Source organism: Drosophila kikkawai, chromosome 3R (assembly GCF_030179895.1).
Source record: "Drosophila kikkawai strain 14028-0561.14 chromosome 3R, DkikHiC1v2, whole genome shotgun sequence".
NCBI classification, from domain to species: domain Eukaryota; kingdom Metazoa; phylum Arthropoda; class Insecta; order Diptera; family Drosophilidae; genus Drosophila; species Drosophila kikkawai.
Window position 1 is genome coordinate 11,623,739 of NC_091731.1, and position 12,348 is coordinate 11,636,086.

At 39.7% G+C, this 12,348-nt stretch overlaps 4 protein-coding genes across 4 annotated transcripts; 3 read left to right on the top strand and 1 right to left on the bottom strand.

Moving 5' to 3' along the window:
- Positions 1-623: 623 nt before the first annotated feature.
- LOC108071261 (uncharacterized) lies at positions 624-2,108 on the bottom strand. Its single transcript, XM_017161949.3, has 2 exons — positions 1,024-2,108; positions 624-963 (listed from the first exon to the last, which is right to left on the bottom strand). The coding sequence occupies exons 1-2, from the start codon at positions 2,066-2,068 to the stop codon at positions 758-760; spliced, it is 1,251 nt and encodes a 416-aa protein (XP_017017438.1). The 5' UTR covers positions 2,069-2,108; the 3' UTR covers positions 624-757.
- Positions 2,109-4,328: 2,220 nt separating this feature from the next.
- On the top strand, positions 4,329-6,421 carry LOC108071264 (uncharacterized). The gene is made up of 2 exons (XM_017161955.3): positions 4,329-5,516; positions 5,589-6,421. Exons 1-2 carry the CDS (start codon positions 4,394-4,396, stop codon positions 5,786-5,788), a joined length of 1,323 nt encoding a protein of 440 aa, XP_017017444.1. The 5' UTR covers positions 4,329-4,393; the 3' UTR covers positions 5,789-6,421.
- Positions 6,422-6,575: 154 nt separating this feature from the next.
- On the top strand, positions 6,576-8,183 carry LOC108071265 (uncharacterized). The gene is made up of 2 exons (XM_017161956.3): positions 6,576-7,730; positions 7,794-8,183. The coding sequence occupies exons 1-2, from the start codon at positions 6,647-6,649 to the stop codon at positions 7,976-7,978; spliced, it is 1,269 nt and encodes a 422-aa protein (XP_017017445.1). The 5' UTR covers positions 6,576-6,646; the 3' UTR covers positions 7,979-8,183.
- A 437-nt stretch (positions 8,184-8,620) lies between these two features.
- Positions 8,621-10,114, top strand: LOC108071273 (uncharacterized). The gene is made up of 3 exons (XM_017161964.2): positions 8,621-9,223; positions 9,278-9,806; positions 9,866-10,114. Exons 1-3 carry the CDS (start codon positions 8,669-8,671, stop codon positions 10,048-10,050), a joined length of 1,269 nt encoding a protein of 422 aa, XP_017017453.1. The 5' UTR covers positions 8,621-8,668; the 3' UTR covers positions 10,051-10,114.
- The last annotated feature ends 2,234 nt before the right edge of the window (positions 10,115-12,348 follow it).

Sequence of the window (12,348 nt, forward strand, 5' to 3'; positions counted from 1 at the left end):
TCTGCATTTCTAGCAAACCAGGGTGCATTTGTGATTGTGCGCAGCGCCCGGTTTTGGACCCTTTGCACTTTCATTACGTTAGAGTCGGACGCAGTATCTGGATGCAATAGGTCATAGCAGGAACAACTATTGCTTTGTATAGCAGCACTTTGTTGCTGAGGCTCAGCTTGCTAGTGGTCTTTAGCATCCAGTTTAGCTTTCTGAGTTTTCCACGGCATGCTGCTGCTATTTTGGTGGTGTGTTGCCTCCACGTGAGCCGCTTATCCAGGATCAATCCCAGGTATTGGGCCTGAGGAGATTGAGGAATTAGCGTGTCCTGAAATTTGACCCTAGGGAGGATTTTGTGTCTCAGGGAAAAATTGCAGTGTTGCGATTTACTTCCATTTATGGATATGTTCCACCTCTTCGTCCACTCGCTATATGTATCCAATTTAATAATAGGTTTTTTTTTTCTACGTGCAACGTGGCGTATGAGGGATATACATATTTTAAATGTAATATCGGAAAACTGGTCAAATTGTAAGTCTTTTATAAATAAAATTAATTAAAATAACAAAAAATAAAAATAAGCATTAAATCTTTTAAGAAAATATAAATTTAAATTAAGACTTAAATTCATTAAATACTTTCTTTAAAAATAATATATGTATTTCCAATTAGGAATCACGTAACATTTACTAAACTAAATCACGAAACGTAATAGTTTTTAAATATAAAATGGAATATCTCAGTTATAGCTGTTCTTGCTGGGCCTCCCTTAGCAGGTTTGGTCCACTTCCAGGAGCCCCTTTCTATCGAAGAACGGGACCAGAGCCTGAAGATTCTGCTGCACTATGGGATTGGTATACAATCGGTTCTTGAAACGTATTCCTCGCTCGTCGTCGTTCATCAAAGCATTGAAGCAGGCATCCGTGGGATCCTGGCTGATCATCACGGGCTGCACCACCACCGTGGAGTGCATGGCTACAAGGAGTTCCCAGTTAGTTAGATAGCCAGATGGACAGCCTCAAACTTTACACTCACCGAAAAAGCGCTTCTGCTCCACCTGCTGCTTGAACTGATGGAGACTGGGAATGGGATTCTGGCTGTAGTCGAGCTTCTTTAGCGTTTCACTAAAGATGCTGTGGTAGAACTGGAACAGACCGTTCTGCTGATCTCGGCGCAGGGGCTCCTTTAGCGAAGTGTTGAAGAAATGATGGAGATCGATGCAGGGCGAGCCCCAGAAGGAGTACTGGAAATCGATGAGCAGCACGTCCACGGGTCGTCCCGTCAGCTGGTCGTACTTGAACATCACATTGTTGGTCCACACATCCCCATGGGCCAGGACATTCACGTGGCCAGCAGTGGGTTCAAAGCACTCCCGCCCAATGTCCATGTAGTGGGGTGCCAGGGCGAACAGCTTCTCTCCGTAGTGCGCCAGCTTGGGAACCTTACTCATCCATCGGGCGGCGGCCAGCAGGCCTCCCACAAAGTAGCCGCTGTATGCATTTGTATATTTGTTGAAGAATCCTCGATCGTACCCCTCCAGAGAGCCCTTTTCTCGCTCATTTAGCACCGCTGAGGCCGCATGGAACTTGGCCAGTTTTCGAAGGATGAGGTGAGTATGCTCCTCGTTGAGACGACGCACTCGATCAGCCATCACATAACCGGCCACGGAGAGATCCTCAAAGATAATGGCCATGCGCTCACGATCCACAAAGATGGCAGTGGGAAAGATCTTTTCAGTATCTCCAATCTCCATTAAAAGATCTCTTAGCTTGGGCAACACCTCTTGGTAAATGGTCATCTCGCGATTGTAAATGTCATAGGGTGCCATCAGCTCCTGGGTCAACTCATCGTCATCGATTTCCGTCTTTACAATCAGATTTTGCAGCTGCTCCTTTTCCTCCTTGGGTGATGAAAGCTTGAAGTTTACTCTCACTCGGGTCAGCACTCCGCCGTAATTCTCGCCGGGTCCTAGAGCTGGATTAATTTGTAGCCGAGTAATGGTTAGATCATCATCCTTGTAGTGGGAGCGCAAAGCGTGTTCGATGTACTTGTGGGTCAGCCACTCGGGTGCCGCTGCCATTTTGTGCAATGTATTTGAAGTCTCTGGAGCGAATAATGAACTCAGATGTGAGTTTAGCAGCTTTTATACAATCCCCAGTAGGAGTCAAAGTGAGACGCTGCTCTCGGGGTATGTGCAATTGTGATGCACTTGCAGAAAAAATGAACAATGTTTTGGTTAAATATGAGGTGAGGTTGAAAATAAAAAACCTCTGAAAAACGTTGAAATTTTTGGCCAAATAACACATTTTTCTGAAACAAATTAAGAGTGTTTCTTTTAATATAATTACCTTCCATTACTTTATTTGCCATTTCCAAAATAAGTAGTAGTTGTGAATTTTAAATTCGAATTAAGCCGGATATGTTAATATGAACCAAAATTAATTGGACATACTCAAAGGCATATGATATCCCAAATCCTAAACTTAAAATAGCTTTAATATTTTTCTCAAAGTGTACTTGACACTCATCTCTATATATCTCTATATGCATCTCGGTCCTTCTGGATTAGCTTGACGCACTCGGCTTTTATGCCCTGACAAACATTTGATAAGGAACCCCAGGTCTGAGCCTGTATTATTTGCCTCTGTGATTATCTCCGTTTGGCAACAGGTCTCGAATATGCGTATCGTGTGCCAAGCATCACGCCCTTAAGCAACACTGCAATGTTCTTAGGTCTCTTAGATATGATATCTTAAGATTTATAGGCTTGAGAAGAATATATAGAGAAATACAGGCATGTTGTGATGTATGTAGCTCGAGTAATATTAGTCCCATTGAGAATTCAAAAGATTAAGGCTCATTGTCGTTTTAAGTATTTCAGGCTGCAATCACGCTCATTCCCATTCATCATCATAATTTTCTGCTTCGACAGTTTGGCTTACGTAAATAATAATAATTTATATAGATACCTATTACTCTCGAAGGCTTAATGATGACATTTTATCTCAGAGGCACAGAATGACACTGTGCCAACAAGTGGGTTGTTTGCCCAGACTCCCTTAGTAACTGATCCAATATTTAACCAGATTTTTTAAGACTTTTGGATATATTTATATTAGTTGATATTTGCCTCAAGATAGCTATAAAATATTGTAAAATATGTAATAATAATACTTAATCCTAACAGTATTTATAGAGGTTTTTTTTACTGTTGACGTACTTTCGGAAGAGTTTAAATAATATTACTACATTTTCTTGGGATCTTTGAAAACTATATTACAACTTATTTTAAGAAATTCTTAAATATATTTTAAACTGCTAAGTTTTAAGGTATTTATATTACCTTATTTGACGTGATTCCGTTTAGAAACCATTCATTTGGGTAATGTCTGATGACTGACTTTTACTAACGTAGTGCTAGGCTTTTATTATAAGGTGGTAAGCCATTGAGAAAATAGTTTAAACACTCACTATTTGCCTAGACAAAGCTATCTTAGCTTATCAGTAATGAATGAGCCGACAATGTTTGGTAGGCAAACATAATAATTCTGTTTGCAGTTTATTTAATAACACTAGTGAAAAAATATAAATATAAAGAGTTTTGTATGCATATTTAGGAATGTAAAATATTTCAAAGTTTTAAAACCATATGTTACCAAAACACAAGTTATTTTTTGTCCCTTAATATATTCATCTTTATCTTCATCATTGATATATACATATTCTTTTAATTTGATTTTCGTAGTTTAGGGTTTAATTTTTTCATTAAATACAGCACAAAACTTATTTAGAAAGTCAAGATTCCCTTGCTGAAGTCGTAGTATTTTTTAAGAACTTCGCAAAAAACCGTTTATGATTTTGAAATTGTATATTTCTCGCATATCCCTTAATTTTTTCGCCGCTTCTGACGTTAGCAGAACTCTGACATATCACTCGGCAGAGAGATGATTTGGCCGGGAATCGCTTGGGCCCATGTGCACTGAGGTAATTAATGGAAACCAAACATTTGCGCAGCCCTAGGTTCACAGCAAGTGCTATAAAGATTAAACGGGGCTTGCTCTCGACAAACTCAAACAAATCGCAATTGGGCGGTAGCCAGGGCGTGGGCGATGGGATCTGCATCCGTATCCAGACCGAAATTTCAGTCTCAAGCCGACGACCAATAAAAAGTAATCTGTTTGCTCGCTCGCAGTTATAGAATCTGCGGTTTTATGGCTATATATACATATCTAAATCACAATTGTGACGGGACACGTACATACAAAAGAGGCCTGTGTACCTAGGCGATGGGAACACTTTCGGGGCAGCTGAAAATTTTCCCATAAAAGCTGCTCTGCTCTGAATTTTCAAAACAATATCGTTCAGCAGTCTTTAAGTCTCGGTTGCAACACAGATCACTCTCATTATGTCGGTTTCGGATCTTATTGGTGCACTCGATGCCATTCCCAAGCTCACCACAGTTCCTAGTTCTAGTGCAAGTGCCCAGGAGTCAGTCTTCCTGGATGCCCCCGAGTGGCTGACGGAGGCGTATCTGCAGGATGCCCTAAGGAAGTACTACAACGACCGCAGGCTCAAGATTACCTGGGTGAAAGTGAATCCTGCCCTGGGCAAGGGCGAGAACTATGGCGGAGTCCTGACCCGCGTAAAAGCTCAGTTTACCCGGAGCGATGGCAGCGCCCAATTGGGTCATTACATTGTCAAGTCCACCTTCGAGGGTAATGACTTTGCTCAAAAAACCATGGAACCCTATGACATATTTAACAGGGAAATGGAGATCTATGAACAAGTCCTGCCCAAACTGAAGGCTCTTCTGCGGGAAATCGGCGACACGGAGCAGATCTTTGCCGAAACCATGGCGGTGGACATTGAGAACTCATCGCTGATCTTTGAGGATCTAAATGCTCGTGGCTTCACCATGCCCGATCGCCTGAAAGGATTGGACATGAAAATCACCCGTTTGGTGCTTCGCAAATTGGCCAAGATGCATGCCACTTCGGCGGTGATGAATGAGCGCGAGAATCATGCCCTGGAGGGCTACGATCGCGGCTTCTTCAACAGGTACACCGACAACTATGCTCCGGCCTTTGTGGGCATGCTCCAGGCGGCAACGCGTCGCGTGGCCCAATGGCCAGGATACGAGAAGTATGCCGCGAAGATGGAGGCTCTGGTGCCCATCTACATGGAGCTGGGAAAGCGCATCTTTGACATTTCACCGGGTCACATAAATGTCCTGGCCCATGGCGATCTGTGGACCAACAATGTCCTGGTCAACTATGACAAGGAAACCGGAGAGCCGCTGGATGCCATCATCATAGATTTCCAGTACACGGTTTGGGGATCGCCGGCTTTGGATCTTTTCTATTTCCTAAACACCTCGCTGGAGTTCGATCTCCACAAGAGCCATCAGGAGGAGCTGATAGCCTACTACTTTGGTGTCTTCTCTGAAACGCTAAAAAAACTGCAGTACCAGACTGCCGTTCCCAGCTTGCATCAGTTCCACCAGCAGATGCTGGAGAAGAAGTTCTATGGTGAGTTTTTGGGGCTTTATGGAAAGGGAATCTAATGAGACTAATCTGGAAGTTATGATTTTATTTCTTCAGCTGCCCACACCTCCATTTCGGTATTGCCCATTCAGCGAAATGTGGAGACTGACAATGCGGATTTCAATGCCTTGATGGAGACCAACCAGCGGGCCTTGAACTTCAAGGATGCCTGTTATAGGAACCCAATTTCCGAAAGGGTTTTGCGAGAGCTCCTGCCAGATTTCGAGGCCGAGGGTTTGTTGGATGCAGATCAGTGAGATCAAACATTTATTTATTTATTTAATGCTAACTAATAGTTATAAACTAAAAGTTAACAAAGGATAATGAGCAATGGCTACCGAGGCCTTCCGCTCTTGAGATCAAACATACAAACACCTGTGTTATATAGTACATATTAGATATTATTACCCATATATTAGACCAATATTGTTGTATATGCTAATAGGTTAGGCAACTGTAAACTCCACTTAAAAATAATATACCTCTTTATAAACAGATAATATTATAATATATTATCAGAAAATGTAGTACAATTTACAATAAATTACAAGTTATTCAAAGAATTTGTGAAAATGATGGGGCATAAACTGGAAAAGCTTATTTTACGGTTTGCTATCGAGGAAATGAAAGGATAGGTTCAATCTATAACTAATCTAATCAGTTTTTTACAGTATAATAATGGCGATAAGAAACTTTAATAATTGGAAAGATACTTTAAGTGTATTGATTATTTTTTTGTTAAAGTACTTGTAAATGAGAACTCCCAAGCATTTGTAAGTGGTTTGAAATGTACAAAGCCATAAGAAAGAACTTTAATATAAATATTGCCTATTTTTGTATAGCAAATGTTTTCATAAATTAAAATTTAAATATAATGAATACCATTATTATTGTTTACATTCTATTACTTTTATCAGATAACTATAAGCCCAACCCCATAACTGATTACAGATAACTTACTGATCAGTAAACAATAATGCGAAAAGCTTTCGCTTGAGCATTCTAAAAGCTCCTGAATTTTGCTTAAAAAGGGCCAAGCCTTCGATCGCCTAACCCATAACCAAGTGCAAGTGCATTCAGAATAGTTATATATTCTAAATACTATATAGACCAAAATGACTGACAAGTTGGATACGGAACAGTTCAATGACGACGAGCTGGAGGCACCTGCTTGGCTCAATGCCCAATTCCTTCAGACGATTCTCAGCACGTACGAAGAGGCCCCAGAGCTGAAAGTGCTCGATCTGAAGATCACACCCGCCAGCTTCCAGGGAGATCACTATGCCAGTGTTATGTTCCGTACCAAAGTGGATTACTCAACTTCGAAGGGAAGGTTCTCCAAGCCGCTGATTGTCAAGACGATGCCAGAGCAGGAGGGCCACAAGAAGGATCTGCTCGCCGAGTCGCATCTCTTCGAAACGGAGATTGGAATGTACTGCCAAGTTCTGCCGGAATTTGAGCGGATCCTTCGGGAGGCAGGAGATGAGGCCAAACTGTATGTTCCCTGTATCTATCACAGTCTGGAGCCACGCCAGATGATGATCTTTGAGGATCTAGTGCCGCAGGGCTACTCGGTCATTCGGGATCGTCCTGTCACAGAGGAGGAAATGAAATGTGTGTTCTCTAAGCTGGCCAAGTGGCATGCGGTCAGCATGAAGGTTATATACGAGCATCCCGACTTCCTCAAGGAGTTTAAGTACGGCCTGTTCGACATGCCCACCATCCAGACGGATCCCTTCATCACCACCGGCATGGGTAGCTTCATCGAAATGCTGGACAAGCTTCCGGAGCTGAGGAAGTACAAGCCGCACTTTGAGAAAATCAAGGACAAGTTCCTTCAGCGCCTTGAGGTGGAGATGCAAGAGTTCCATAAATACCGCCGCAACGACAACTACTATGTCCTGTGCCACGGCGACTTCCATCTGCGCAATATGATGTTCAAGCACAACAAGAAGACGGGCGCCTTCGAGGATGCCATGCTAGTGGACTTCCAAATCAGCAATCTGTGTCCAATTACCGTGGACTTGACCTACTCCATCTATATGTTGATGGAACCGGAGCAGCGGCGGGAAATGGGCAGGGATCTGATCAACTATTACTTAACAGAGCTGGTGGCCACTCTGAAGAGCATTGGGTACAAAGGAGCGCTGCCTACGCAAGCGGGACTCTGGCAGCAGATTCATCAGAATAAGTATTATGGTAAGTTGCGGAAGAATGATTAATTAGTGGTCCCTAATTATTTAATTATCTTTGTCTTTGTAGATTTCTTTTTGATCAGCACGTTCTTGCCTCTGATCTTGGCCATCAAATCGAATAGCTTTAAGATGCACGATCTAATACAAAACCCAGAAACGCGCCAGAAGACCTACTTTTTGGACACTTATGTGAAGGATGTGACTAAGCTTTTGCCCAAATTCGAAAAACTGGGTTACTTCAAGGGGCTTTAATATATATATATTTGGTTTTTTCTAATGAATTCACTAACATAAAGCTCCAAATAAATTCTGTAATTAGTTGTAAGTAAACCTTTTGATTTGAAACAACTTGTATTTGTAGATATATTATTCAACATACTCAAGAGACAATAACAGCGTAATAATAATCTAATTTGTGAAGTGTTAATTTTAATCAATAAATATATATTACACAAGACACCTACCTACCTGGTTATGGTTATCTGTCATAACAAAGCGCTTAAGTTGAGTGAATGCTTAAGGAAAACAAGTTCCTTAGTTTCAAGATCAGCGGGTCAAAAAATCTATTTTGCAAGCTCTACAAGAACGTTTGGTAAAGTTCTCTCCATTTACATACTTTTTTTAACAAAAAGGTTATATAAATAAAACTCAAAAGAGCTTTTAGGAACATGATAGAGATAGAGGATTTACCAGAATGTTCTTATAGATTCTAAAACTCATTATGAAGGATCGTTTTCAGTTCGATAAGATAACAAATTTCACCAAAATTTAAAGTAAAAGGAAATATTTTTAAATCTACTGAAACCCTTGCGAAAAGCTTGCAAAAAGCTTGCTATATCTCTTTTAAAACAAAGGCACTTGTAGACTCGGCTCTCATAACACGTTTGCTCTGTCGACTGAGTAGTTCTAGCTACCACAGGTGTTTCGATAAGTATAAAAAAAATGACGGACATCGTAGATACGGAACAGTTTAATGCCGATGAGCTACAGCCGCCAGATTGGCTGAATTCCGAGTTTATAACCGAAGTTCTCAGCAAATACGAAAAGGTTTCCGAGTTGAAAGTAACCGATCTGAAAATCACTCCGGCCAGTGCCCAGGGCGATCATTATGCCAGTGTTATGTTCCGCGCCACGGCGGAGTATACCACTGCAAAGGGAAGCTTCTCCAAACCGCTGATCATCAAAACAATGCCCGAGCAGGAGGGTCACAAGAAGGATATGCTGAGTGATTCGCACATATTTACGACGGAAATCGGAACTTACTGCAAGGCTCTGCCCGAGTTTGAGAGGATATTGCGGGAGGCAGGAGATGACACCAAACTGTATGTGCCCTGCCTGTATCATAGCGTGGAACCGCGGCAGGTGATGATCTTCGAGGATCTAGTGCCGCAGGGCTACTCCGTCATCCGGGATCGTCCTGTCACGGAGAAGGAACTGAAGAAGGTCTTCGCCAAGCTTGCCAAATGGCATGCAGTCAGCATGAAGGTCATCAATGAGGTAACAATACTGCATTTTTAAATTGGACTTCTGCTAATTCTTTCACTCCATTAGAAACCCGAATTCCTAAAGGACTTTAAATACGGCATCTTTGAAATGCCCACCATTGAATCGGATCCCTTTGTGACCAATGGCATGGCTGGTTTCATAGAAATGCTGGACCAAAAACCAGAATTTAGGAAGTATAATCCGCACTTTGAGAAAGTCAAGGATATTTACTTAAAGCGTTTGGCTGATGAAATGCAGGAATATCGCAAAAATAGGAGGGATGATAGTTACTATGTCCTTTGCCACGGAGACTTTCATTTGCGCAACATGATGTTCAAGGAAAACAAGCAAACGGGTGCTCCCGAGGATGTCATGCTGGTGGACTTCCAGTTCTGCAATATCTGTCCCATTACCGTGGACTTGACCTACTCCATTTATATGTTGATGGAGCCGGAACAGCGCAGGGAAATGGGCAAGGACCTGATCCACCATTACTTTACAGTTTTGGTGGAAACTCTAAAGAAGATTGGCTTCAAAGCAGAAATGCCAACCGAAGCAAGATTGTGGGAACAAATTCATCGCAATCGTTATTATCGTAAGTAAATGATATTATATCTAAACTCCTTAAGCTAATAATAATTGAAACCCTTTCAGATTTTTTCATGATAAGCACTTTGCTCCCTATGATGCTGGCCCTTAAATCAAATGCCCTAAAAATGCATGATCTGATCCAGGATCCAGAAACTCGCCGCAAGTCTTACCTCTTGGAGAATTATGTCAAAGATGTGGCAATGCTTTTGCCCAAATACGAAGAGCTGGGCCACTTTAAGGATCTTTGATATATACTCTAAGTTATTCTTGTAACTATTTCATGTATAGAAAATATATTTATTAAATAGCCTATCAATTTGTGCAAAATTTCGATAAAAACGTTTATCTTGTGGTTTTTACATTAGTACAAATTGTAAATAAACCTTCAGTGATAAAAGCAAGATATGAATTTGAAGGTTTCCTTTGTTGTTCCTATTGTATAGAAATATTAGTCTTTTTATACCCTTGCAGGGTATTATAATTTCAGTCAGAAGTTTGCAACGCGGTGAAGGAGACGTTTCCGACCCTATAAAGTATATATATTCTTGATCAGCAACAACAGCCGAGTTGATCTAGCCATGTCCGTCTGTCCGTCTGTCCGTTTCTACGCAAATTAGTCCCTCAGTTTTAAAGCTATCTGAATGAAACTTTGTATATAGTCTTCTATATACTCTCACTGCTATATATGTCGGAACGGGCCGGATCGGACGACTATATCATATAGCTGCCATACAAATGTTCGAAAAATTTTTAGAAAAAAAATTATAACTTGGCCGTTTTTCAATATTATTGCATCATTTTTGGGATATAACCTTTTTTTATTATTCCAGAATTTTGGTAAAAATTTTATGAAAATTGGACCACTATATCTTATAGCTGCCATAGGAACGATAGGGAAAGTAATAGAAAAAATTATAACTTCGTTGTTTTCAACGTATTTTCATCTACTCTGAGATATGAGCTTCACTTATTATTATAGAATTTTGGTATAAATTTCATAAAAATCGGACAACTATATCTTATAGCTGCCATAGAAGCGATCGGTAAATGTATAAAATATATAAAGCTGGGAATGTATAACAGTAACTGTCAAACTGTAAACATAATAGGTATAGGTAAAATATTATCAAACTCTGTTTAGTGTCTGTTTTCGGCATTATAATTTATGATATAAATATGAAAACCAATCTGCAAGGGTATACAAACTTCGGCGTGCCGAAGTTAGCTTCCTTCCAGGACCATAAAGTATTTAAATTCCCGAAATGTTTTATATTTTTATATTTTATATTTAAAGATATCACAATTTACTATTCAATTCAATCATAAATACAAACCTGACTTGGGTATGTTTTTGTGATTAAAAAAAAAGTTGTATAACTTAATTATTTTTTTGCAGACTTCTTTTTGGTTATTACATTTCTGCCAAGTGTTTTTGCAGCCCACGAAAAGGCCTTTAAGCTGGATGATGACACAAGGAAAAGGTCATACTTTTTACCCAGAACCATTGCAGATTTTAGTAAAATTTTGACAAATTTCGAAAAGCTAGGCTACTTTAATAGTAAACAAAGTTTTGTTTATTGAAGGTATAAATAAACATTAAAATTGCCTTAATTACAAAGCTATAATGGTCCGTTATATTAAAAAAAGTATATTTTTGATTGGTTTAACCTTGTTTGTTTTTTTTTTTTTGTTTTGTCATGCTGTTTAAGGGAAATCTGTAGGTACTCACGAAAGCTTCTATTGTTTAAACTATTGCTTACTTGAAAGCTTTTGGCTTTGCTAACGTTCATGCTTACTAGCCAGAATTGGTAACATTAATAGAATGACAATAACTTTTGCAATGCATTTTGTATTCAAGAACTCACAGCGACATTTATTTTTCAGAATTTTGAATTATATATATTTTATTTTTTCTATATATATTTATCCATATGATGATTAGAGATAATTATTCCTTCTATTATGCCAGCGTTTATATGATTTCTTTCGATGATCTACGCGTACTTTAAACAAAAACAGAATGTGTTGATAGAAAAAGCTTTATTAAAGATAAACTCTCTCTTTGACATTGTGTAAAATGAGCAGAATAGTAATTGTTCAGTTCTCCGGAAAGCTATAGATCGGAATGCAACAACATTTAGTCACGGAGAAATTCGATGCTTTAACCGCTGTAATGGCTTAACTCTGAGTTAGTAACCAATCTACGTAAAGTGATGATCTTTGAGCATCTGATAATGTTGAGGAGCTTAAGATTGTGTTCTCCAAATTGGCCAAATGTCATGTTGTTGGCATTAAACTTCTGAATGAGCTATTGAAATAGACTTTAACTTAAGCTCTAGCTAGCTCAATCGAATTTCTGTATACTTAAAATATGGCTTTGAGGACATGTTTCCCTTTTGACCGATCCTATAGTGACTGCTGGAATACCCAACTTCCTTATAATGCTGAACCAGTTTCCAGATCTAACAAAAATATATAATATTAATAATACGATTATAGAATAAATTGTAGGCTGACTTAAAGCCCAAGATTACCCACTTATCTCA

Excerpts from the sequence above, each read along its gene's own strand:
- LOC108071261 (XM_017161949.3), bottom strand. The coding sequence starts at position 2,068 with ATGGCAGCGGCACCCGAGTGGCTGACCCACAAGTACATCGAACACGCT. Across the intron at positions 964-1,023 it reads GGAGCAGAAGCGCTTTTTCG|CCATGCACTCCACGGTGGTG; the intron begins GTGAGTGTAAAG and ends AACTCCTTGTAG.
- LOC108071264 (XM_017161955.3), top strand. The coding sequence starts at position 4,394 with ATGTCGGTTTCGGATCTTATTGGTGCACTCGATGCCATTCCCAAGCTC. Across the intron at positions 5,517-5,588 it reads GCTGGAGAAGAAGTTCTATG|CTGCCCACACCTCCATTTCG; the intron begins GTGAGTTTTTGG and ends TTATTTCTTCAG.
- LOC108071265 (XM_017161956.3), top strand. The coding sequence starts at position 6,647 with ATGACTGACAAGTTGGATACGGAACAGTTCAATGACGACGAGCTGGAG. Across the intron at positions 7,731-7,793 it reads TCATCAGAATAAGTATTATG|ATTTCTTTTTGATCAGCACG; the intron begins GTAAGTTGCGGA and ends TTGTCTTTGTAG.
- LOC108071273 (XM_017161964.2), top strand. The coding sequence starts at position 8,669 with ATGACGGACATCGTAGATACGGAACAGTTTAATGCCGATGAGCTACAG. Across the intron at positions 9,224-9,277 it reads GCATGAAGGTCATCAATGAG|AAACCCGAATTCCTAAAGGA; the intron begins GTAACAATACTG and ends TCACTCCATTAG. Across the intron at positions 9,807-9,865 it reads TCATCGCAATCGTTATTATC|ATTTTTTCATGATAAGCACT; the intron begins GTAAGTAAATGA and ends AAACCCTTTCAG.